The 27,312-nt window shown below is 37.8% G+C and overlaps 1 protein-coding gene and 4 non-coding genes across 6 annotated transcripts; 4 read left to right on the top strand and 1 right to left on the bottom strand.

Annotated features, from left to right (window-relative positions):
- Window positions 1-1,121: 1,121 nt before the first annotated feature.
- Trnam-cau (transfer RNA methionine (anticodon CAU)) lies at window positions 1,122-1,194 on the top strand. Its single transcript has one exon. It is a non-coding gene; the product is annotated as a tRNA-Met (tRNA).
- A 3,921-nt stretch (window positions 1,195-5,115) lies between these two features.
- Window positions 5,116-5,188, top strand: Trnam-cau (transfer RNA methionine (anticodon CAU)). Its single transcript has one exon. It is a non-coding gene; the product is annotated as a tRNA-Met (tRNA).
- Window positions 5,189-7,550: 2,362 nt separating this feature from the next.
- Trnam-cau (transfer RNA methionine (anticodon CAU)) lies at window positions 7,551-7,623 on the top strand. The gene has a single exon. It is a non-coding gene; the product is annotated as a tRNA-Met (tRNA).
- Window positions 7,624-8,528: 905 nt separating this feature from the next.
- On the top strand, window positions 8,529-8,601 carry Trnam-cau (transfer RNA methionine (anticodon CAU)). Its single transcript has one exon. It is a non-coding gene; the product is annotated as a tRNA-Met (tRNA).
- Window positions 8,602-8,823: 222 nt separating this feature from the next.
- LOC139121618 (stimulated by retinoic acid gene 6 protein-like) lies at window positions 8,824-26,110 on the bottom strand. Of its 2 annotated transcripts, none has more exons than XM_070686667.1 (20): window positions 25,800-26,110; window positions 22,926-23,037; window positions 22,495-22,580; window positions 22,179-22,321; window positions 21,433-21,565; window positions 20,933-20,984; window positions 20,437-20,556; window positions 19,505-19,590; window positions 18,820-18,875; window positions 17,561-17,622; window positions 16,700-16,847; window positions 16,077-16,152; window positions 15,634-15,709; window positions 14,928-14,976; window positions 14,572-14,689; window positions 14,143-14,244; window positions 13,258-13,421; window positions 12,582-12,743; window positions 11,651-11,820; window positions 8,824-9,713 (listed from the first exon to the last, which is right to left on the bottom strand). In XM_070686667.1, exons 1-20 carry the CDS (start codon window positions 25,925-25,927, stop codon window positions 9,654-9,656), a joined length of 2,103 nt encoding a protein of 700 aa, XP_070542768.1. In that variant the 5' UTR covers window positions 25,928-26,110; the 3' UTR covers window positions 8,824-9,653. The 2 variants fall into 2 exon arrangements, with proteins under 2 accessions (XP_070542768.1, XP_070542767.1); XM_070686666.1 differs by having other exon boundaries at window positions 22,926-23,043; window positions 25,800-26,061.
- Window positions 26,111-27,312: the final 1,202 nt, after the last annotated feature.

The following is a 27,312-nucleotide window of genomic DNA, read 5'->3' as shown; positions in this document are numbered from 1 at the left end:
GATAACCATCCGATATTCAGGCCAATTAAATCCATAATTACAAGAATGCTAGAAGGTTGCAGAAATTTCATCTCAAGCAATCAGAGGCAGTGCATTATGTAATAGTGGATACACTGAAGTGTTATTGAAATTCCAGAACAGCTCAAGTTATGATTTGTAGGACGAAATTTGCTTGAAATTCTGTTCTGTACGTTGTTGACAAGAGCAAAATTAGACTTTATCAACATGTATCTCTTCTCTGCAGATTTCGAAGTAAACTTGAATCCCAACGGAGTATTTAATTTAATTTGAGAACTTCATCATTTCAAAAGGTGTTGCCACTCTGTGAACTTCGGAGAAGGGCGCCCCCAACGACTGTCTAGTATAAGTTCCTTTCTCTTCTGCTGTCGTTTCAGGCCACACTGATGAGTAGTGTGGTCTTGTTAATTTCACAGGGCCATAAGGCATTACTAGTCAATACATTAATGATTATGAATATTGTTGATACAGATTTAATATTTATGTTGTTATTGTATACTCACAAAAGTACCAAACTCCAGTCGAATCCTAAATGATGATCGGTATTTATGCCAAATTCACGCAGTTGTAATACAGACCCTGTTATTAAAAAATTTATAATTATGAATATTGTTGATATGGTCGTCACTGCCATCACTCCGTGTTTACGTGAGTTGTATAAAGATACATGTATGCTAGCTGATCAGCGAAACGTTGGTGTGATGCTGATTTGTCCAACTCTCCATAATAGTGAGAAGGTGCATCCTTAAAAACTAACCCATTATGTATTATTTAGATTCTCTCAGCCAATCGCTGCGCATTGTGGATGGTAGCTGCTCAACTTCCTAAGCCAAATTACCAGCAAAAACTTTTATATCACTTGTAAGGGGTCAATGTAGAAATAATTCCTCGTTAAATTTTAGTGGGATTTAAGGAAAACAAAATAAACTGGTCACAGATTTTCCGAACTAGTATCTGTAAAACTTATTTCCATGGCCTGGTAAAATTGTATAGAGTAGCGGTTTAAATTTGACCCATTTATTCCTAATATTGTAATTTGAATTTCTCTGTAAGAATAACCTGTAATAATGAATTATTATGATTAGATTATCTTATGTATAGGAGCCTCGTTAGCGCAGTAGGCAGCGCGTCAGTCTCATAATCTGAAGGTCGTGAGTTCGATCCTCACACGGGGCACTGACGTTTTAGTGTTGTTATACCCCAAATTAAATAGTTCATTTTGTTTGGTCAATCTGTGGTTCAAACGGGTGCCTGCCCACTTTTCCAGTTTATAATGAATCTATATCGTTAACCTTGATTAAAATCTTCAAGCACAGAAACAGACTCAAAGTAGTATTTTTCGTGTTCATAGCGTTTCTCTTTTTGATCTCCACCTGGTCATGTGTGCACACCAACATTAAATATACCGACCCTTAGCCCGCTTAAAGGCCCGATAGCTGTATCTTTTACGCATTATTTTTGTGATTTTACTTCCAAACTAAAACAAGTTCATGGGAATGTACTTATTGAGGAGTGTTTATACAGGTAGAATAAACTGTCCACTTGGACTACATGTGCAATTTTGAGCAAGATAAATAATAAATGTTTGCCCAAACATAAAATGGCGCCCCCATGCAAAAAAAAAGCAAAAACACAGTACGCAGTGCATATCTGCATTGGAATCTTCACAGAAACAACAGAGTAGTCCAATATAATGCATATTGCTGAATGTTCTTCACTGGGACACCAAGTGCTATGTTTTCTTTGTAATATTATCAATTGTTAAAAATGGCGCGAAATCAAAATAAAGGTTAAAATTTAAATTTGCTTGTCCAATTTTTCATTGGTAAAAGACTATATCCTTTAAATTTGTAGAATTTAAAGAAAACCAGAGAAAAAAGAAAGCCTTTTTCAGGTCCACAAATTTCAAGAGTTACAGCTACAGGGGCTTTAATGTCCAACATTATATATTATTGCCTAAATACATTGGTTTATGTGCCCGAGAGGCCAGATCCAGAGGCTGCCCCTCGGGCAAAGTAATAGTATGACATTTGGCAGTAATTTCATGGCGAAAGCGTCTAAAAAGGTAATTAATATTTTCCTAAAAACAGTTATATTGCAAAAATTACGTCTCTTCTTCTTGTTTTCCTGTCACTCCTATTCTAGGGTAGCGTTTCTATTGTCTGCTGACTATCGTACAATGGCGTTTCTTTTGCGTGACCAGCTGAACATAGTTTTTGCATGCTTTTGCGTGACTATGGGTGTGTCATTAAGGTAGAACGCGACTGGGGACAGATACTTGGACTCTCAAACTTCCACAATTCTTTTCTGATATACCACTTGTGGGGATTCATGTGGAGGGACCGTGGTTCATTTTAAAGGTCTTGGTGTAAGAAAACTTTTCACCGGCTTAGTTTTTCGAAATTCGAAAATTTTATTTTCTCCATAGAGTTAACACAGGGATGGCGGCCATTTTGAACTTTAGATCGGTAAATCTTGAGTTACTTGTTTCTCTAGTACCAAAAGTTGCACGGTGACCCCCGATTTTTATCCTTGATTTTCAAAGTGAATGGTTGAAAGATTCCTTAAGGAAAGTTTGAGCACAAGAGGCGCATACTACCCAGGCGTTGTCATGCCATTTGTCTTCTGTGAACACTGGGACCTGTCTGTAGAAGTCAGCAGTACGTTTGCTTCCCGTGAATCCAGCTCCAGTTGGCAGCTTGGAAGGCAATGTGGTTAACGTTTTTGGCCAACGAGTAAAATGACTTGAGAAATGTCCAGTTGTTGACAGTTTGGTGTTGTTATATATCAACGCAGATTGTCCGAGTAAAATTCTGCATTTGGAGAGAGAGAGAGAGAGAGAGAGAGAGAGAGAGAGAGAGAGAGAGAGAGAGAGAGAGAGAGAGAGAGAGAGAGAGAGAGAGGGGGGGGGTACTAGGAACTAATTTTGTAGAGCTGCTGGGACAAATATTTGTACATCTGTACCACCACCACCACCACCATCACCACCAAAAAGAAATCGAAAACTTTACAAACCCCGTTCAACAAGAACTGGGAGAGTTACGTACTGATGAAGAAAAAAGGCGAGAGACATTTTAACAAAATTCGTAGATCGGTGAAAAGAACTGAGGGAAGAAAAGCCTTACGCACTGGGTAACCTATAAAACTGTCAAAGCGCCCTGAGGGCCATAACAACGTGACTACCCAGATATTTAAAACACGATTGCAACTAATTTGGGATAATTTGATGGTGAAGTAATATCGATTTAATCTGCAAATGTAACCTCATCTACTTTTCTTTTCCAGTTACACACTTGTTTTTATGAGTAATTTGTTATATTGCAACATTCAGCTATAGATGACCTAACACTTATGAGAAATTTGAAAAATATGAAGATCCCATTATCCCAAATTATTTCCAATTGTGTTTTAAGAGAACTACCAAAGAACACCCCTCGTCATAAATACGTACAATGACAAATAATAAACAAACCGCAACACAAAAAAGAAAAAGAATATAAACCCCTGCATATATAAAGCAAAGAAAGCGACAAAACAGAACTTGAACACAATGCCGACAACCAACACAATCAACGAAAACGCGTAGTAAAACACAAAAAATTCATCAAAAATCTTTTTCACACAAACGTGCTAGAAATCTTAACATTTAACATTCATTCCAACACCAAATTATCGAAACAGGAGAAAATAAAGGTAGTCCAGTCCCGTTTCGCAAAAACAAGAAACAAAACATGTCGCGAGTTGAAAAAGTCACCATCAATTAACATATTTAAATATCGGAATATTATCATCTTTCTCAAATCAAACTAATCAATCGAAGGCAGACATTAAATGAGCATATCTAGAGAGAGTACCGGCCTGCCCGAGTGCAGAGTTATTCCAATCTGTCAGAGCGAGGCTTTTTGAAGTCTTCTTTTTCGACGAAGCTGTTCGTGAAAAACTGCGGGCAGATTTAATCGGCGGGCGGGGAGAAAAAAAATCGATATTGCCTGTGGGTGATGAAGACATTTCATTTTTTCAGTGGGCGGGGAGAAAATTTTTTGACAGTGGGCACCTAAAAATACGTAGAGGGGGGGGGAATTCTGTGGTTGATAGAACTTGAGGGGAGATAAAGCGCCTAACTTAGAGGGGAACAATGTTCCAAGGGAACACATATATCTAGTGGGCAATGGGGAATTTCAGTAGTGAGAAGCGGGCAGTGGGAAGCATGAATTGTTGTGAGGAGTGGGGAGAGGGCAGACCACAGATACTTGAGGGCAGTGGGAATCAAAATTCAGTTGGAGGGCACATTTTCCGTATATGCCAGTGGGAGGACAGGTGCGAACAGCTTTACTTTCCCCTTCAAATTTTACGTCACGGTCAAAAACAAAATCGATATATCAGCCATTAAAACGTCACGATTTTGCAAAATTGATGAAATTTACCAGTTAGCAGCATATTTACCATGTATGCTTCTTATGTGGGGCAGCCTCAGTGATTTCAGAACAACTTATGGCGATGGAAAGGTTTTCAACGGTATATGCAGTCGATAGAACATTTACAATTTATTGATAGAAAAAGCATCTCTGTGGCAACATGAAACCATTGAAGACATATGTGCGTATCGAATTCTCACCATAGCGGTACAGAACAAGCCAACAAAGACTGACATTAATAAACTGCATGTATCTGCCAGCATGCAAGGTCCCGGCAAAATTATCGAGTCGGATCGCACGTACACATCATAGAGTGTAAACTGTGTACACTGTAAGATAAAGGTGTGTGTATAAGTGAGATAATTCCTAATGAGATTATTTTTATGATAGGCACACTGACCATAGATACCAACCTAGTGTAGATATGTAAATCCTGAGTGCTGGCATTTGATTCACTTCAATAAAATATGTTGTCTTTGATTGGCAGTATATGCTGAAAATGATCATTAAAGTCACATAAGTTGTACGCGGTTGCAATGTGCTCTTTCTTCTCAGCGTTTACATGTATATCTGTGTTAGCCAGTTACCATTGATAAAACCAACTCATTAAGTCTACGTGTTCTTGATAAAAATTCACAGATTGGAACAATATTAGCCCATAATTTTCATTATGAGTATGGTAGCCTCGTTAGCGCAGTAGGCAGCGCGTCAGTCTCATAATCTGAAGGTCGTGAGTTCGATCCTCACACGGGGCACTAATATTTTGGACCAAACAATGCCAAATGTTCCAATGCTGTTTCTCTTAAATGCTGGCCACAATGACGGATTTAGAAAATTAGAAAACCGTCCATTGCGAGGTTAATACAACGCTGGATTAACTGTGACCATTTTCTTTCGCTATTATATCAGTTGAAAAATAGCATATATTGTAACTATTATTTAAGGTAGAATGCACCTCGAAAGTGAAAGACTTAAACTTTTGCTCTAACTTTCCTCAAGGAATCTTTCAATCATTCTCTTTCAAAATCAAGAATAAAAATAGGGGGTCACCGTGCAAAGTTTGGTACTAGAGAAACAAATTACCCAAGATTTACCGATATTAGAAATTCAAAATGGCTGCCATCCCTGTGTTAACTCTATGGAGAAAAATAAAAATTTTCGAATTTCGTAAAACTAAGCCGGTGAAAAATTTTCTTTCACCAAGAGCTTTAAAATGAACCCCCACATGTGGTATATCAGAAGAGAATTCTTAAAGTTAGAGAGTCCGAATGTCTGTCCCCGAGGTGCGTCCTACCTTAAAGCGGTTATATCAAAAGTATGTGTTTTAGACCAGGACACGAATAGAGAGAGAGGGAGAGGGTACTAGGAACTTCATCTGTAGACCAGGACACGGAGAGAGAGAGAGAGAGAGAGAGAGAGAGAGAGAGAGAGAGATAGAGAGAGAAGAGAGAGAGAGAGAGAGAGAGAGAGAGAGAGAGAGAGAGAGAGAGAGAGAGAGAGAGAGATATGAGTGAGAGAGACGGAGAGGGTACTACGAAGTTCATCTGTACCACCACCACAAAAAAGAATTCGAAAACTTTACAAACTCTGTTCAACGTGAATTGAGAGAGTTACGTATAGAACTTGCAGAGGAAAGGCGAGAGACATCAGCACAAAATTCGTAGATCGGTGAAAAGGACTGCTAATAAGAAGGAAGAAAAGCATAACTACAAAGGTACTGAGTAACCTACAAAACTGCTAAACGCGCCCTGAAGGCCATTACACTACCGAAAAATTGCCAACTTGGAAAACACTCCTCCCCATAAATACATGCAAAGACAAACAATAAACAAACCACAACACAAAAGAAAAACAACAAAAACACGAATGTCATGCACGCAGCTCAAAAGAATGTAACCCCGGCATACATAAAGCAAAGAAAACGACAAAACAGAACTTGAACACAATACTGAAAACCCACACAGTCAACCAAAACCGTAGTAAAACACATAAAAAAATCATCAAAAATCTTTTTCACACAAACTTGCTAGAAATCTTAACATTTAACATTCATTCCAACACCAAATTATCGAAACAGGAGAAAATGAAGGTAGCCCAGTCCTGTTTCGCAAAGAAACGAAACATGTCGCGGGTTAAAAGAGTCGCCGCCAACAGATTTCAATTTCTGAATATTATCATCTTTCTCAGATCAAACTAATTAATCGAAGGCAGACATTAAACACGCATATCTAGAGAGAGTACCGGCCCGCCCGAGTGCAGAGTTCATTCTCCATCTTTCCGAGAGACGCTTTTTGAAGTCTTCTCTTTCGGCATTTACAATTACATGTATTTTTTTATCATGGGTGTAGCCCGATTACAGTGGCGATGGAAAGTTATTCAACAAAAACATCTACAGTTGCAACACGAAACCATTTAAAACATATCTGCATATAGACTCGCTCCAAGTGTGTGGCCGTATAAGTATCTAAACATAATAAATCGAGGGATTGAACATCAGCAGAATGACTCGCTATTGGTGTAGGCTGTTGCGTAGATCGTGGGGTGAATGCTGCTGCTTGGCCAGCTAGTCTCTCAGCTGCCGAGAAAAGCAAGGCGACTTGGGGCCAGTCTAATCTGCATATCAAATTCCCTCCGTAAGGTACAGAATAAAGCCAACAAAGACTGACATATTAGTAAACTGCAGTGTCTGCCAGCAAGGTCCGGTCAACGTTATCGAGTCGGATCGCACGTATACACATCATAGGGTGCATGTAAACTGTGTACACTGTAAGATAAAGGTGTGTCACGGTGTATGTGTGAGATAATTCCTAATGAAATTTTTTCATGATAGGCACACTGACCGCAGATATCAACCTAGTGTAGATACGTTAATTTCCGAGTGCTGGCATTTGATTCACTTCAATAATATATTTAAAATGATGTCTTTGATTGGCAGTATGTGCTGAAAATGATCATTAAAGTCACATAAGTTGTACTCGGTTGTAATGAGTATTTTTCTTCTCAGCGTTTACATGTATACATCAGTGTTAGCCAGTTATCATTAATGAAAAAAAATTCTTGATAAAAATTCACAGATTGGAAGAATATAAGCCAATAATTTTCATTATGAGTATGGTAGCCTCGTTAGCGCAGTAGGCAGCGCGTCAGTCTCATAATCTGAAGGTCGTGAGTTCGATCCTCACACGGGGCACCAATATTTTGGACCAGACAATGCCAAATGTTCCGATGCTATTTCTCGTTAATGATGTGATGGCCACAAAAACGGATTTTAAACAATTAGAGACCCGTCCATTGCGTGGTTAATTCAACGCTGGATTAACTCGCTTTTGTGGAGGGACCGTGATTAACTTCAGTCATTTTTGTGCGTTATTATATCTGTCACGAAATAGCATATATCGTAACTATTGTACAAAACGACTATGTCAAAAATATGTGTTAGATTAGGACACGCTTCCCTCAGCGTATCATTTAAGTAAAAATTTGTTCGATCTACTGTAGCCACAATATTGCACTCTAATTCAAAAAATCTATTTGTAATCCAATTGATTGATGTCAGTGCAAAACTCTGTGCTAAACAAACTTACAATGACCTGATGACAGAAGCTTGAAAAAGTGATATCAACATTGGGCATGTTCATCTAATAATTCCTCGTTAAGACATTTCTCAAAAAGTCAAATTCAATCATATCCGTGATCAGAACGCTTGCAGCACAACATTTACTACGAATTGTAATTTTTCAAGAACAACATAATAATCTTGTGCTGAGCGTTTAAGTTGTTGACATGGCATACGATATGGTGAGATGATTAGGCTTAATTTACGAAAAAACGATGCCTCAAAAATCTGTACCACACCTGTTGCTCCGACCAATTTTATTGAGACCACATAATACGGTTGCGAATGTTCTGGAGATCTTTCACCCACATGGCATTTGCTGTCTGTGCATATTATAGATATATATATATATATATATATATATATATATATATATATATATATATATATATATATATATATATATATATATATATATATATATATATATATATATATATATATATATATATTGACATCAAGCATACTTAAACCAGGTAGCCTCGTTAGCGCAGTAGGCAGCGCGTCAGTCTCATAATCTGAAGGTCGTGAGTTCGATCCTCACACGGGGCACTGTTAGTTTTGGAATGCCGTTGAAGACAAATGTGTGTTACAAGTTTCGAACTAAATGAATTTATATCTTCAGACAGCTTAACCATCTGTTTGATGCATTTATATACTAAAGGCCATTGCGAATTATTTAGGACTGAAACTTTTTCATCCGGCGTAGTTCAGCCTCGTATAATTGGTGTGTGTAATTTTTAGGGGTCTAAAAATAAACAAATAAATAACAAATTGTATCCGTTTTTCACTTTCAAACATGGTGTATTATAAACTAAAATTTATTATAAACTAAAAATGAAATCTATTCTTTTTATAAAAGCTTATTGCATACACGTCCATGGGAAAACGCTATGAAACAACTATGCGATATGTAAATTTTTCGGGCTTAGATGTACATGTACTTATACCAATACGGAATACAGAAACTTCCATCGAACACTGAACATAATTTCAATAAAATCGGCGTAAATGTGACTGAAATGACAAGTATCAGAATAAACTGAGCACGAATGGAAAATGATATGTACAGTGATCTCATATGAATGCTTGTCTTTTTGATCAACGTAACGCAGGGGGGATCAACTACAAAGTTGAGTTGTTTACCGAAACTTTCTATAGCCCAGATTTGTGTACAAGGCCATTTAGTATTCTGCACAAGTTACATTTCACATTTCCATCCTACATCCGGGCTACTGTCTGTCTACCATAGTTCAACGCAAATACGGTTGATCTGTACTGTCACTCTCTCGCTTCGGCCGGCCCAGTCCAACAGGAACATAAGTGAGTAGAAGTTGTTCAACCGCCGTTTAAATATGTTCTTGCTGAACTTTCGATGTCGTGTACTTAAATATACTTGCACATATTGAACAGTGGGCACCACTTTCTCTTGAACACACAAGTAAAATTAGTTTCATATTTTAATCTTATACAGACTGAAAAGATTTTCACAGTCCGTCCTGTCAGCGTTCGAGTCGATAGGAGATTTCACCAAATGATAATTACCCTACTTGAATTTGCACAGCTTTTGCACTTCCATGACGCGATAGATCATTTCGCATGGATCAATTCTGATCTGCCATCATTGTCACAATAACTCCACTTTCCAAAGCATCCATCATCATCTGTGTAAGATCACAAGAACAAAAGATTGTTGATATGTTCGTCAATTATTAGTATTCTATATCTCACTTGTCCATTTGTTGTGCGTGAAACGTATCGAGTACTATGGATTGTTTCCGACCATAAACTGTGCAAAAAATTATGCCAAAAGGCACCATCACACGTCTTTTTCATGAAATATAAGATGAGATGTCCATTTCGAGTTATTTCGTAAGACCAACGGACTTTTCCAAGAACTATTCAACACTGAGGGGTAAAGTATGAAATCGAAGTTCGAAACAGTCGGCACCCTCTAGCTAACACTCGCCAACTATGACTCACAGTGTGTTTTTAAAGGGCCTAATCTACTATGGAACAAGTCAATGACAATGACATAGTCCCCACTTGTAATAGGAGTATTAGCCTTGATGGGGCAGGGAAATGTGGTCATTAAGAAGTATCACTGGAGTTTATATGTTGAGATCTATGGGCACATAGGTCTATGTCGTTGTTCCCAATTTGAAACACATGAGGCATGTCTGAGTTATGGTTGTAAATCGGGAAAAAGATCAGACCTCTAGCAGTATTGGCCAGCCAAGAAATACATATGTGCATAATAAATGAGGTACAAGATGTGATATCTTAAGGTCTAATATCCTATCAAAATTGAAGGGTATAGAACTTGTGGTTACTGAGTTATGCATATATATGTATAATCAAGGTCAAAGGTCCTCGAGGTCACGTGACATTTTGAAAAAAAATTGTATTGCTACTTAATCCCTATATGCCCAAAATCAGACTTCTTGCTCTATTCGCTTGCCCAGAATTAGATATGTGCATAATTAATGAGGTAAAGCATGTGTTGTCATAAGGTCTCCCATCCTACTGAATATATAGGACATAGCACTTGTGGTTACTTATTTATTGACATAAAAGTATATTTTAGGTAAAAGGTCATCGAGGTCACAAGACATTTTGTCAAAAAATTTCTATCCTATAGTTATCCCTATGTACCAAAAATCAGACATCCAGCTGAATTGGCTTGTTCAGAATTAGATATGCGCATGTGCATAATTAATGAGGTACAGTATGTGGCGTCATAAGATGTCCCATCATACCATACATGAAGGGTGTAGCACTTGTGGTTACTGTTTTGGACAAATATGTATATTTGAGGTCGAAGGTCACCGAGGTCACGTGACATTTTCTAAAAAAAATTTGTATTGCTAAGTTACTGAGTTATGGACAAATATGTATATTTGAGGTCAAAGGTCACCCTGGTCACGTGACATTTTGTCAAAATATCTGAGATATCTGCGTGAACGGATTGACTCAAGATGGACGAACGGACAGACATGACCCACTCTATAAGCCCCCTGGACTTCATCCGTGGAGACTACTAACTGTCACTGCATCCTTTTTGCAATATGAATATGATGAAAAACTAAATTTTTATTTTTCTTGGCCTTATACATGGGAGTCTATGGAAAACAGACTTATACATGGGAGTCTATGGAGGTGTGAAGTAAAAAGTCCTCTAACACGGCCAAATTTGATCGCATTGTGAAACAAATCGACGTGCATCTGTATCGGGTAGGGTACTATCTTTGTGCAAAGTTTGAAAGAAATTGACCAGGGCATGTCTGAGATATCTGCGTGAACGGACGGACGGACGGACGGTCGGACATGACCCAATCTATAAGTCTCCCCGGACTTCGTCCGTGGGGACTAATAAACACGTGTTGTCTCAGGAAAACAAGTACATATACATTCCTCTTGTTCGTCTGTTTGCTAGGCAAATCAACGTCAACACAGTGACAAGTTGACCACAAGTACGCGGACCCATTTATAGAGTGCTGGCAAAATAACCGCCCTACCACCCATGAAACGGGGAAGGTTAGACTCAAATGATCAGTTCAGGAGATTTACGTCTCCGGTTGTTGTCAAATAGTTCACTTACGCCCTCATTTTCGGCCCCTGCCTCGATTGTGTCTTTCTCCACAGGTACTGTTCTACGCAGTTTTGTTAGGTCTGGGTTCTTGATGAGTGTGTATGTCAAATGCCACATGTTACGGATTCTCTTCCTTCTTCTTGCATCGATCTTCTTCTCGTGAGTTGAATTCGCCGTTTCTACGTTTTGGAAAAGAACAATAGAAAACCGTAAATCATCGAATTTATCTACCGTGCAACCATAAATACGAACTGCATATCGAAACAGTTGACAACTTTGTTTTAATGTAAATATTAATGGGATACAGTCGTCGGAACTACGCTCAAAGGTCGTATGGGACCCATATGACCGATGTCAACAATGTATTCAAGGTACGATGGTGATTGACGAAAGTAACAAAACATGTCTGTCATAATCTACATCGTTAAATTTAAATGTTGCAGCTATGATGATGAGTTGCATCTAGATATCGTGCACGAAATAAATTGTAAACCAGGAACTCGCACAGGCGCAGTTCCAACGACCATTTCCCTTAACTTACGATGTCGCTCGTTTCACTGCTTGCTAGTCATGTTTTACCTTAGGCCCTTGTAGCTACAAAAATGAATCTTATGGTGAAAATGTATGAATTCACTCAAACCACTGCAACAGTGGAAAAAGACACCAGTAAAATGACTGAAATAAACAACACAAAGATTACAAATATTAAAACAGAAAATGACGAATCATTATACAATGGTATTTTCAATACTGTATTAACATAACCTTCGATTACAAAACTTAAGATGTAACAGTAGTAGAATTAATTCAAGATTGTCTCAGGAGATTATGTTTTTATTTATTCGCTACATATACCCCTCAAACAAGCGCTGTTTTTTCCAGTAGGAGTTTGTGACCTGATTTCCTTCAGATATGCAAATTACTATCCGTTGTTTCTTACCTTTATCGGTAACGTACGGATTACATTGCACGGAAGCATCCATTCCATATTCGTCATCCAAAGTATCCGCCAATGATTCTTGTAAAAGATTACTGAAGGTCACGAGGACTGGGTGTGTGTGGCACTCTTCAACCATTAAGAATCCGTAATACGCCTTGTAACCTACAAAGCAGTACCGTCTAGGGTCACTATTACGGTGATACTTGATGTTGATGTGTGTGTATTATTTTTGTGAGTCGGTGCAATTATGCGTATTAGATAAACAAAACTAGATACAGGAGCTGCAAACTAGTGTGATGTCAAATATTTCGTTCTTCTTATTTTTTCACAGACTACTTTGGAAATAAGTTTTTAAATTAATTGTATTGTCCGCGCGCAATAATTCTTGTCTTGTCTGTTTTCTTTTTCACTTTCCTGAATTTGAGATATGATAAATAAGTCAAATAAAATACAGCCTCCATCATCGTCGTCGTCGTCGTCGTCGTCGTCGTCGTCATTATCATCATCATCATCATCATCATCGTCGTCGTCGTCGTCATCATCATCATTATCATCATCGCCACCATCACCACCATCATCGTAGAAATCAGCTTTTGCTGTATAACAAGTTTCGCCATTTCATGAAATGCTTCAAACACAGTTGAAGTAACGCACATGCACGTATATCAATTCTCACCTGGATCCCACAGTTCAAACTTTCGCATGAGAACACCGTTGTCTGTTCGTCCTAGGTACAGCAGCCCAAAAACTACTGCGTACACGATTCTCAGCAAACAGGAAAACAAACCAATTACCATGTCGTAATAGAAAAGCACGTAGAACATGACATAAAACAAACGCCTGTTAAGATGAAATGGAATCCGTTAGAGTAGTCTAATCATCATCAAAAATCACTAGAGCTTTACGCATTCTTTAGGTAATGAGATTTGTATCATTTGAAATCAAGAAAAGTGTGAATAACCCAGGTCTTTTTTACTTAAGAAAACATGATAGTATTTTCAATGCACAGATATTTAAAAAGCGCTGCATTGTTCTCTTTTCACTTTTTGCGGAAACACTCGATTATTATCTTTTTTCGAAAACGAGCCAATAAAATCTTCCGTGCATTAAAAGAATATAAGCTTAATTATTTGCTGTAATTTTTAGACCAAAGCACATTTATTAAACTATTTAGTATCTGGAAACAATGAAATGAGTTTCTCCTGACCATTAATTATTTCGATAAGATTCTCAATGTTAGATGAAAAAGTTGTTCAAATTTCATGTGGCCGTTTTGATCCTTTTAGTCCTAACACATTACCGTTCAACCATATCGGCTCAGGATTTTGATACTCGATGTTCAAAACGTCAAACACTGTGACTTAGAATGGCAATCTTTGTATTAAATGGTTTTGGGTACTTGTCATCTGCATCCGGGAAAAGGATGCATTGTTGAAAAACGTATTCCTCAAATAGTCTATAAAAAATGTTTCAGACCTCGCTATTTTAATACGTACAATTGTCTTCGATGAGAGGTCAGGAAGACTTTATTGGTTTATTGGTCTGTATTCTTGCTACCTACCTATTATTGGCACCTAACACTCTTCCTCTCTCTTGAAGAAAGAATAATTTAGCCAGCAACACCTGGAAGTATATTAGTGCGAAACCGATCACAAGCGTCAACCTGCGGAGAATAAATTCGGGTTCACAATGAGGCTGGCGATTAGTCTGTTTCTTTGTATAAAACCAACCTGTTATTGAAGAGACATGCTGTAAAGTTTGACCATATCTTTAATTTGTCTTCAAGATCGCTTCTGTAAAGATGTACAATGAGTATATAAAATGCTGCAGAATATGACCCTGTGAAAGTCTGTCTGTCTGCATGCATTAAATTTTTCCACAGGATGGTAATCCGTAGTGTGACCACACTGTCACGTAACCCCCAAGGTATAAGGCGCCCGACAAATATGGCAAGGAAAATACAACCACGACATGATTTTAGTATACTAACCAGTATGATTTGATGAAATCCAGCAGGATGTTTGTGTCACCTTTCATCAATGGAAATATTATGGCATAGAGTAAAACAAGACATGCAATCCAGAGTACCAAGTGCCATAGAAACCAACCTTAGATTGAAAAGAAAAAAAGGGATAAAACACTGGGTGTTTTTTGGGAAACTTGGTTACCCTATGGAGTAGTAAGAAGGATATCTGTATATTTAAGACCCACACGCCCACAAGTATTCATCTAAATTTTAAACATAATTGTGGATATTATGAGTCATCGCGCCCTTCTTTAAATTTTTCATGAATAATTTTTAGCAAAATGTGCTGAAAATTGGAAGTTCAAGTTCAAGTTACTCACTCCACATGAGATAGGCGACCTGGTATCCAGCATAACGCCAGCTGTACACCTGATATTGGAAAATAAACAAAATACCCCAATAAGTACACCGATGCCATAGAACTTAACCAAATTGTTCTCAGATTGGTGTTGAAGTACGGTAAGAAATTTCATGACTGTTGGAAGAAGATAAAACTGGGTGTCTGCAAAAGTTGTGATGCAGACAGTTTAATAAAACTAAAATTGTCAATATTGTCACGCGTTTTCTGTGTTTGGACAAACGTCTTCTTCTTATAATTCGTATGTTCATGTTTTGGTTTTAATTCGAGGACGGTGAACGGAGGAAGTATCGACTGAAATCACATTGAATCGATGGATGATAAAATAGTTCCATAAGCAGCTGCTGCAGTATGTCGTATACTAGTACATTCTGACTTTAGAACACTTTCTGTGGGTATAGCTCTGCCAAATAATTTCCACCGATTGGCCTTCACTTCACATCAAAAGCTCGCATCTGTTCAATAAAATGCTTGCCGTTGGCATAGGCTACTCTGTGACAATTCTGTCAATATTCTGTCATCCTGAACCGAATTTTTGAAAAACAAGATGTTCATGTGAGTGCGAGGACAACAGATATTTACCGCAATATTACAATACTACAGTACATGATGTATATAGTGATGACTTTTTGCTCATTGAAATTACCAGTTCACAATAATGTGCTTACCAATGTACTTGCTGGAGTCAGTTTTTGCCTCGGAAAATGTGACTTCTTTCCACGATAGAGCAGCAACATATGTTGTCTGTCAGACAAGATATTGGTGAGAAACGTATAAATAACACGTTCACACTGTCAATATTATAGCATTTTCTTTTAATCAAAGCATTCTTCTTCTTCTGTCATTCGGCTAGCCAAGCCTAAATGCAGTGCACGGTCTCCAACAATACACTTGAACCGAGACTTACTGCATGAAATGAAAACAGCACTGGTATAAAATGGAATCGAAGACAAAAATCAAGCATTCCTAACAAAAACTCACTTTAATAAACTTTGATGACTTCTCCGACTTGATCAAAACAATTCGTAAAAGACATATCCCGGATTGTGCGAAATTAGATGACGGTATTTTGCAATCACGTGACCGGTCATCACGTAACACATCACCTTACCTATACGAAACTAGCATCAGTATCAGGAAAAGATAGTGAAGGGCCAAGGTAAATATATAGGAAAACTCGAACGTTACTGAAATGTGAAACAGAGAAAAGGAAAATTTAGATTGTTTGCCTCGGCTTTTTAAGGGGGGCGATATTTTGCGTTCACATTCGCATTTACCGCAAGGCTTGAATGTGTATCAGTTGACTTTTAAATTTTATTAACAGAGGATCACAAAATCGAGTGCATGAACCATAATAATAAAATTGAGTATGATTTCTCTCTCTCTCTCTCTCTCTCTCTCTCTCCTCTCTCTCTCTCTCTCTCTCTCCCACGTACACTCCGCTCTCAATGATCTATAACCGAATAACTTTCCTGCGCGACAAGTCGGCACCGTTACTGATAATCGAAGTTGTATCACAGGTCATGATAGGACTCATGACTGCAAACATGCGCACAGACATACCAAATCAGTTCGTATTCGTAATATTAAGCTTCGAAAATGAAAAGAGATTATTTTGAAAACTCGGCCTCTTGACACCACAGCCTTCAACAGAAAACAACCGACAGGTCAAAAATCATCTGAGTATTTTTACGTGGCAGCACCTTCAAAGAGAGCTTGCGGAAGACAACTTACTGAAAGTTGCGTCAAGGAAATCCTTGAGATCACTGTGGATTTCCGTGGCGTTGGATAACTGGAAAGCCAAAGTGACTTTTGGATCTTCAGAGAATTCTTTGAAGATCAAAATGATCAATTCGATGAATGATGACCAAATACTTGACACCTACAAGTTGATAGATAAAAGCCGTAATATTAGCAAAGTATGCAAGACATTTTTGTGCTCTGGATATTATTTGCAACTGAATGTCACGTGAGAGAAATTGTGGCGGTTGACAGTTGTGCACCCACAGTGATATTACAAATACATTCAAGTTATCAGTAACGACACACTAATACACATCATGCGTGAGATCCCCAAACGTTCTCCGAAAGCTCATGGACTAAAAAACTATTTTCGCCGATCGGAGCTGTTGAGAACAATAATGATCTTTCTTGAATATCATTATCAGCGAAAAGATTAATTGGACCAGTAAATTACAGTCGCGCTACAATTATGGATGTTTAACTTTTGATTTTATTTTCATAATTTTTGAAAAGCAATCTTATTTCTTCTTCTTTCCGTCAAAGCACATAGAAAGACGAAGAGCAAGCTTTGCTACCCCAACATTTCGTGTACAATATGCACTATTTATGATAACAAATGAATTCTAAACCCGACTAAAATTTTACTGTACACATAATACAAATCACATGCACACTACACAGGCAAGCTAAACATTATGCATTTCCACGTGATTACAGGGGTTAATGAAACAAGAAATTGTACATTGCATGCACGTCATCACAATTTCAGTCGAGGGAGCTTTTTAAACGTATGGAAATCGATGCATCTACTGTGTGTGACCTATGCAAATGAGGTCATGGATTAGGTCTCACCTGTAATAAAACAATACCAGCCACCGTCATGGTGCACACTATTCTTGTTGAATACTTAAAACCTGGCAGGATTAGAAAGCATTTTAAATTACACATTCAGTCGTGTAGGTTACAATGCATAAATACTATATACAGCGTTGTTTCTCATCCTAGATTTCATGCAGAAATGATGCAGCGATGCGGTTTTTGAGCCGACAGTGACACATAAACAATAACCAGATATTGGAACCAAAAATATTCCCGTGTTTCAGTAAATATAGCAGCTGTCTGTCAATTGAAACTTTTGCCATAAGTTTTGAATTTCATTGAAATTGTCATGATCAACAACATCTCGAACAATCGTCACCATAGATTACTTTCGAAAATCATTCTGTATACAAATATGTAATCAGCTGAAATGAAAATACTAAACTTCTCTGAATGCTGTCATTGTATCACCAATTACATAGCAAGACTGTAATTGCCGTAGGACTTGACAAGGTTTACATGCCAAACTGTGAAAGCTCGTAAAATATGCAAATTATAAATTATCTGATGCGAAAATGCAGAATGTCCTTCACTACTGTTATATAACTTTGTCATCAATTTACATAGCACTTTCATAAATTTTGGTCGTCAATCAAGTTATCACTTACTTTGAAAGTTCATTAAGCAAATTACCAATCGGCTGATATAGCAACTTTCATCAGATTTGGTCAAGTGCTTCCTGTTTATGTGCTAATGTGGCATCTTGGAATATTTAATAAAGTGCAAACTTATGAAATACCTGACATGGAATTGCAAAACGTCTTTCACTAATACAATGTCATTGACTCATCAATATCCATAGTAAGCTTCACAAACTTTGGTAAAGTCCTTGCAGTTTTTTGTCCCTAATTGGGAAAGTTCGCTAAAACTGCAAATTAGCAACTAACTGAACACGTGAGCTAAACAGGAATGTTTTGCTTGCCCCATAGACCCTGGGGCGCGAGAGGGACAGGCCTATGGTTGCATCAATAATTGTAACACCATGACCCTACCACCATGGCATGGTGACGTGATGGGATACAATCAGAAATTTTTTACCATACCTAGAGCCCTGTAATTTTTTAAACTGATTTTGTTCTTCAAGGGAACGTGTTAAAAATTATGCAGATAACCTAGATCGACGCAAGCGGGAGCGAGAGACATAACCCAAGCAATGACTAGTACAAGATTGTGTATGTGCGCATAAGTGTGTGTGTGTGTTTTAAAGTGCGCAAACAGAGATTAGGAGATACCTGGTTTATTCTGATACATCAGCTTCCGAAGCTTATTCCAACATGTTGAGGGCGCCCTGGATGAAATTGATAGTAACTTAATTAGTAAGGTTACCGTATTACTACGGTGGCATTTTATATGGATTCTCACAGTATGGCGGATTTTTTATTATGAATTTGTTAAAAATACTAACATTAGCCTCATGTCATCATATCTGCGCTCTCAATTCTTATCGGTTTAAGAATTAAGTCATTCACAATTATGCCCAGTTATAGTCGAGTGGCCAGAACTTTGAATTTATTAAGCAACGCGTAAACAAAAGATGAAATTACCGAGTATGCACAGACATTGTGGTATAAGTCTCCAATTTCTTAACCATTAACATAGATGAAGGAAAGTAACTTTAATAAACAAAGAATATGTTATGTTGCGGACGAAAAACTGACAATTTGTAATCTTGTTCCAATCAGTGAAGCGGATGTCTCGCAAAGTTGTCTTTGTAAATGGTGCAGTAAGTAATGCAAACAAACTTGTAAACAAAAAAAACCCAAAGAGACAAACAAACAAATAAATAAATAAATAAATAAATAAAATAAATAAATAAATAAATAAATAAATAAATAAATAATAAAAATAAATAATAACAATTAAATATATCATACATGCAAATAAATATCGTGTCGGTATGCGGTAGAATATACTAACCCTTTTGGCGATGTAAATAATCTTTTGACATATATGTAGTGGTGAGACTTTCTGAAGTCGTCTTTCTTCGTCATTTCTTTGCTGTCCTGGAAAATGAAAACAAGTAGGAAAAAACGTTTGACCAGCGTGGTAAGCGACGTAGTCAGTGTTTCATCGGTTTGGAGAGATGGACGCTAATTTGATACTTGGTTTGTTCTTTGAAAAGTTACTCTAGTAAAGTGACTCTGTCCAATGCTGGAAACGAAATAAGATTTCCGCCAGTCTGTTCTGAAGAATTCTCTCTGGTTGTCAGGCCACACGTGAATTCCATACCGGTGTATCCGGTGTATATTGCATTGGTTCATATTCTTTTCTTTACACTTCAAGATGGTAAATGCCTCGAAATTGAAAGACTTCAACTTTCGCTCAAACTTTCCTTCGGGAAACTTTCAATCATTCTCTTTGAAAATCAAGAATAAAAATCGGGGCTCACTGCGCAAATTGAGGTATCATTTAAATAAATTATCTTAAATTTACCGATATTAAAGTTCAAAATGGCCGCCATAACCGCGTTAATTATCTCTGCAGGCAAAAACATTTTCTAGATTTTCACAAAATAAGACTGTGAAAGCTACAGTAGTTTACTCTAAGAGCTTCAAATTGAGTGTCTGAATATCTGTTGCTGTGACGCATTCTACCAGACTGTAGGACCTACATAAACATGAACAAATCCATGTTTCCAGATTAATCTATGAAAACTGCCTCTGCTTGTGATTTCGGGGGTCACAAAACAGTGCAAAGCTGATAGTTGGTGTGCCAAGGCATTGAGATTGTGTGATACATACAGTATTTGATAGACTTAATATCCGAAAAGTTCAGAATTAGACTCCATGAAAAGTATCGCAGAAAGGAGAGTGGTAGAATGTCGACCCAAACATTTATCATATACTCACCCTGGAGCAGCAGTGTTTGATATCAAGAATTATGCCGACAACAAATCGAACTGCTAGTATCACGAGACATATGATGTTTGGAACATCGGTGACGATGACAATCCATAGGGAGAACTTTGCCTATTAAGAAAACATTGATATTACAAGACATGATGCCGAGCTATGCAAGCAGGACTCCAGTAGACATCATAAAACCGACAATAATAAAAAATAATCAAATGATGTCGGATGAAAGTGAAATTACCATGAATGACGTCTAAAGCCTATGACTGCTTCTGTCAAACGATTTGTTGTTGATTCTCCGTTTTAAGTTTCTCTCGCTTCGTTATAGAGGACGCATTCACACAAGTTTTCATACAAATCATTGAATATTCCTTCCCTGTCGATCTCTATCGTTGGTCTGTTTTAATCCTCCACTCGTTGTACAAGACTACTTACTTATAAGTTGGGCAATGTTGGCGACCTATCTTTTCACAACGTTACGGTCAAGCCTTACCTTTCCTCCTAGTTCGGAACACCTGATAAAGTTGAGGGTATAGTACGTCAGCCTGTGAAATCGAAGACAGCAAATAACCTTACAGTGAAATGCCAAATTGCACGCAGCGCCCTCTTCGATAAAATATGAGATACATCGCTAATAAACAACCTCACAGTATAATAGCACTTTAATGCCATGGAGAGAGTGTTATGAATCGACGATAGGGATGAGTCAACGAAGGCTAAATATTGGCTGCTATGTTCACAAATGTGCACTTCAGCTGAATTTGCTTTCTACATCAGAAAAAAAACTTCGAGAATCGATAGTAATATGTGCTGCTGACTCCTGTTTACCATGCAGTGTACATATATAGGTAGGCTTGAAGGCAAAATCTGTGTGTTGACATTGTGTAATTATGTAACTGTGTAATTCAAGGATGACATGCTCGACTCAGAACAACCACGTTTGGTGTAAGTTCTGAAGAAAAGCGACCAGCAAAATCCATGAACACCACCTACCAAAAGACAGTGTACAGGATCCCTATTACGTTGCCAACTATCTTCTGTTTTGTAGAAAGACACGCAAATATCGGATAGAAGATGAGGCCAACAAGTATAACATTCAACATTTTCACAATGATCAGGATTGTACCTAATATCGTGAACGTATAAGAAAACAAAACTGCATTAAACATTCTGAGAAGTCATTATGGAATCATGATCTTCAAATTGAAAAACGTTCAGTTTCAAAAGCTGTTTCTGAAGCAAAGAGAAAATAATGTTTATTTTGGATAAAGAAGAATGGTGGTATAGTTTGAGTAGATTGACTAAATATCCGCTGTGTTATTAATTTCGTTCACATGGTCTGCTGGAGAGCTCGACGGATCGTGGTTATCGAAATATACAGGCAATGGCCCTTTTAAAGGTAATATGCACCTTTGAGACAAGTATTCGGACTCTCAAACTTTTACATACGTTTTTGGTCTACCACTTATGGGGGCTTGTCTTGAAGCTCATGTTGTCAATCAAGTTCACATCGGTTTACTTTTGTAAATCCCCATAGAGTTAACACTGGGATGGCAGCCATTTTGAAATATTTGGTGATTTATTTTTGATTTCGAAAGAGAATGGTTTAAAGTTTCCTTACTGAATATTTGGCAAAATTAAAGTCTTTAAAATTTTGAGGCTTGAACTAGCTAAAAGTAAACAGGTCAAAGTGAGATTTACAGACATCGCAAAACAGTTTATCTTCATAATATTCTCACCTTGCAACATAATGTTGACCTGGTATACATCAACGTTAATCCAATAATCATCACCAAGCAGGCCCAAGACACAAACGGTGGTGGCACCAAACGCGCATGCGTAAGAGAGTCTATCACGATCAGCATCGATGACGTTGGCGGGGCTGTACGAATGTCGGAGATACACATAACATAGATAATTTCGTATGTAGATGTACATATATAGTGATGCAGCTTTCGATTTAAACTTTCGAATGAAGCAAAAAAGTAATAAAAAGATATTTGCATGCTCTTCTTCATTTTTTTATGATGAAAAGGATTTATGATTGTAACTTACTATGCAATTCCTGGGTATCCATGACAACTGTTTTGACACATTCGCTTGCGCTTTTGTAGAAATGTCATAATTATGAAGATTAATACCTGCAAAAGAACAGTAAATACAAAAAGTCAGTAGACATTATGGTATAAAGGGTTTTTAATGGTGGTGATAATGATGATTACTGGTACTTAGTCTATCGAATGTCTAAATTATTTAGAAGATTGTCTTTATCATGGATTGTCTCTATTATTGGAAAAGTCATCAAATTAACTTAATAAATGAGATCTCAGTAACCATGAATCATTGTTTATTTGACCTCCATAACACCTGAGATGACAAAAAGTCACAAAAAGGTATGAGGAAGATATTATAACTGCGCTTAAAAGAAAGTCATCATTAAACAGGTGATGAAACTTTCAGGAAATTATTGTCGTTGTATACGTTACCGCTGGTATGAATGAGAGCTCAAACCAAGCAATATAGAGGTCGCTGTTACACGGATCATCGTGTAAGGTATCATTGGTGAAGTATCCAGTGTGGTTCTCTAATTCCATCGCCCTTGTGATTTGAAAAAATAAAGATAAGAATTCTTGTTAGAATCTCGTCAATTATTATTCATGATCAAGATAACACTATAAGTTTTGAAAACCTCTTTTCACCGAGGTCGAAACACATGTACCCAAGACACTTAAATTCTTTACATTTGAAGTAATTTATAATATATTCAGAAGTTGTAAGAAATCATAGGGTATATATGTATGGAAGCAAAATTTGGGATCGGATCTTGGATATAGTCAGTGTTTTATGTCGTGATGTCTTGACTTATTGGAAGTGTTGCTTCTCATCGAATATTCTTTAAATGAACATTGTCAGTCATCTTTGGAACCTTTTTAGTGATATAATCGTTCTTGGACGTCTCTCATACCGGATTATGCTCCACTATGATATTTTGCTCACACAATATGAAGTTCTTCGATTTAAAGTAAAAAATCGTTGGCGTAGCTTGTGTTGGCGACTCCTGGTTTCCGAAGACCAAGAAGAGACTTTCGAAATTCTCGATTCAGCAAGTCCGATAAAAGCAGCTACCGAAATTGCTTCTCGCGTGAATTATTTGAAAAAGTACTTTGACAGTCTCTCTACAGAAGAGATGACACCACAATTGAGGTTTAAGGTTTTCGATATCGAGCACGTCTGAAATCTGAACACTGGCACACAGCAGTGTCCATACGACACCGTCAATACCTCAAAGTAAACTCGGCAATCAACAAGGGCAGGGCGCCCTTATGCAATTGTAACAATCCCAACAATCCCAGTTTACGGGGATCTCCCGCATCGTGCAGAGTTCAGTCTAGATGTACCTCAACAGCTGATTTCGAAAATGCTTGTAAAATCAACTAAAACGAATCATTGGTAAAATTAGCAACAACACTTTAATGTTATAGCGATGTCTCTATCTTCATGTGGACGGCCATCTTAAGGAATCCAAAGAAGACCTTTTCTCAGTTTATGCCTTTGTCGTGAATCTAGAGTAAAAGTACGGCATTTGAATAACATTCTACAATCGTCAAGGTAATTTAGTGAACGAAAATTTCGAAAAAAGTGGTTGTATGATATCACCTGAGAGCTGAAACAGATGTTGGGAATAGATGTCGTTTCTACTATATTAACTATTATTATGTGGCATTTTCTTACCCCGGCGCCGCGCCGAGATGACCTGAGTTTTGAAATCTATTTTCATAAAGATATTCTTTGAGGTATATGATTCCACTTCTCTCATTTCATCAATCGCCATAAAGATAGGATTAGTTGCTCGATATAAATTTTCTACCATGTAATATTTCCGGGCACAAATAAATATGTACTAACATTTGCCAAGATAATCTTAGACTTAAACACTGTGTTCGTCTTCCGCCGTTTGAATGAGAAAAAGGGTGACTACTCAGTTGTCGGCCAGCTGGTGACCCGAAGGTTTCTCTGATTTACGAGACAAATGAGCCGAAATGGAACCTTTACTTCTCCAATCAACCATACAGTCTTCTAGGGGCTTATATCGACGTCGACAGAAAACAGAAAAACGCAAAAAGGGTGTCGCACTTTTGGTGTCCTTGTATAACCCTGGGATAATACCATTTACGCAAATGGGATTTCATGCGCCCAAAGAAATGCTCAATCGAAGAGTCCTGTCCTAGCTATGACAGAGGTTGATGAACAGCAACGACAAATGCTTGCCTTTTTAACACATTTCATTGCAAGAATAATGAAAAATATCTACTCCGAAGATATCGCTTTTACATTTATTTCATCCTCCGCTTATGGGACTGAATTTCATTTCATTTTTAACCCTCGTCGTATCGTGGGGGCGGGGGTGCACTATATTTTGTCCGTGGGAAACTCAGCAGCAGTTCCCATTCATAATAGAGCGCAAGCAGCACCTCTTTGCAAGTTTCAAACTTAACAATGGGAAATACAGAGACACTATACCGTTTCGCTGTTTAATTAAACCACAGTCCCTCAACCTGCACTGGAGTGATTGTAATTAAACTGTTATATAGTCTATTTCTAACAGTTACGGGTTTTTGATTAAGAATGTAGTGAGACGTCATGATCCAGGGAGACGTTCCTACATCTGAATTTAGTAAGTACTTTGTATGACTCACGCCAACATAGGTAGACAATACAATTCAAACTTATTGAGCATAACAGTGCTGCGTAAATAGCCTTCCATTCATTCACATGGCTGACACCATTGTCAATAAAGAATTTACTGTGATGTCGGTCACCCCGACTCAAACACAATGGCATAAAAACAGACATACGACGACAGCATACACGAACAGGGACTCTAGCCGCACGGTCAACGGAGTATGAAGTGATCATTCGTTCGCTTCCACCACAGTTCCGTGTGTGGAGCATAGACCCAAAAAAACCCGGATAGGGTCTGTGTGTGGAGGGACTGGACTGTGCTTTCATCACCGAGGTTGTATTTACACACACCACTCCGAAAATCAATATTATGTTCAATGGGAAAACAGACTGAGGTCAAGGGAATAGGGGACTACTTTCTATCGCTACACATCTAAAACAGCGACTCAGCTGGGCCTTTTGAAAATTTTAAAACACTGTCAAACCAGGAAAGCGCAAACTCATTGAACCTTTTCTACCGTGAATAGATAACAGTACGGGTAATAGACGGGTAAAAGACGCTCCAGATCAGTCGGTATGGACGGCTACTCGTGTACTCTTGATACAGTGAAGTCCTAGCGAATTTGTATTCCTAACTAAGATTCTTATATTGTGATATCAAGAAAAAAAATACATACTCTGTTGATTGGCGGGCAAAAAGCGCCAAGAATGCCGCAAACACCTCTCGGATGATATCATCACCGTCTCCGATCGTACTCTCCGTTGTTTCGTATGGCGATTCGGATCCGTTGAAAATTGCCTCCATGTTGATCTAAATTTCCAGGCATCGAAGAGACCTCTGACTCATTTAGCAATAAGAGACTGTCTCATGCACGCTGTCCTGCTAATTCTTAATACATAGGCGAAAACAGTAGACATACACGAGAAAGTAAGGCCATTGCCGTGCCGTATGTGCAGCTACGCGCATGCTCAAAGCCGACGGTTATATGACCCAGGTGCAAGTGTTCACCTCTGTGACATTCTCACTTGATTGGGCGATCCCATTATTTACAATGGGAGTGTACAAGTCTAAGGGGAGTTATAATGCCAAAATGAAGGATAAAAAGAAAACTCAACCTTTTTCACGTTTGTAACAAGAACCACACCCAAGCAGATCCACTATTCAAGTTTGCATGAGTATCGGGTAAAACCTGTGGATGTACAATGCACAGTCAATAAAGCAAGCGTTCCTTTTTAAATGTAAACAATGAGGCAAATTTAAATATGACATTGGTTCAAATATAATCAATTGTTAAAATGTATCGGGGAAATTATGCTCACTTCGAACGGGTAAAAAGCAATTTCGCCTATATATTCACTTTCATCACGCTTTTACATCGGAATATTTATTTGATTATCTTGACATTGATACCCTAAAAGGCCGAAAGCCAGAGAGTGCAGAGTTTTGCCGAGTACATCCAACACCATTATAATTTCGCATTACTATAATTCGGAAGCATGGAGAAAGGGAATAAAACGACTGTGTGAATATGGGATACAACAATGTATAATTACTATCGAAACAATGAACAGGACTCTGGATGGTTATATAACACCCGCAAAGGAAAAAAGACTGCCTCTTTCATCAATTTTATAATTGGGATATTTGCCCCGACTTTTCCATCAACATAATACACGAAGCTCTTGAAAATTAATACCTCTTGTGCTTATTTTAAACAGTGAACAAAGACAATTTGACTAGTCCATGCAAGTTTTTACCACTGTCGATCGGTGTTTAAAAGAAATGCAAGTGATGTTGTCCTATTTTCTGACATCGTCAGCGAATATTTTTTCACGCAACACGCGTATGGATATTTTCCTGCCAACATATGCTATGTATACATCATAATCCCTGCTGAATGGGGTTGATATCCTGGGATGTCCCTTTTTCGATGCAACCATGTTCATATGGTCTTAATGAGGAACTAGAGCAAATATTAGAAATAAAGATAAAGAGATGACTGAGAGATCAGAGATGAGACATGGAAAGATTCCGTGTGATTGATGATATGTACAGAGATAAGTCACCCACTATCATCCACCCATTCATCCATCCTTTCCATATCCGTGCAAACACGCACAGAAACAGACACACAGACACAAAGAGACATAGATACATAGATACATAGATACATACATACATAGATACAT

This window comes from Ptychodera flava, chromosome 21 (assembly GCF_041260155.1).
Source record: "Ptychodera flava strain L36383 chromosome 21, AS_Pfla_20210202, whole genome shotgun sequence".
Classification (NCBI taxonomy): Eukaryota; Metazoa; Hemichordata; class Enteropneusta; family Ptychoderidae; genus Ptychodera; species Ptychodera flava.
This window is presented reverse-complemented; position numbering and strand designations above follow the sequence as displayed.

Bases quoted from the DNA above. Each gene is read 5' to 3' on its own strand.
- LOC139121618 (XM_070686666.1), bottom strand. From the start codon at position 25,927: ATGGAGGCAATTTTCAACGGATCCGAATCGCCATACGAAACAACGGAG. The intron at 16,848-17,560 runs GTGAGACCTAAT...ATCAACTTGTAG, and splicing joins CTGGTATTGTTTTATTACAG to GTGTCAAGTATTTGGTCATC. The intron at 14,690-14,927 runs GTGAGTAACTTG...TTTCAATCTAAG, and splicing joins GGTCGCCTATCTCATGTGGA to GTTGGTTTCTATGGCACTTG.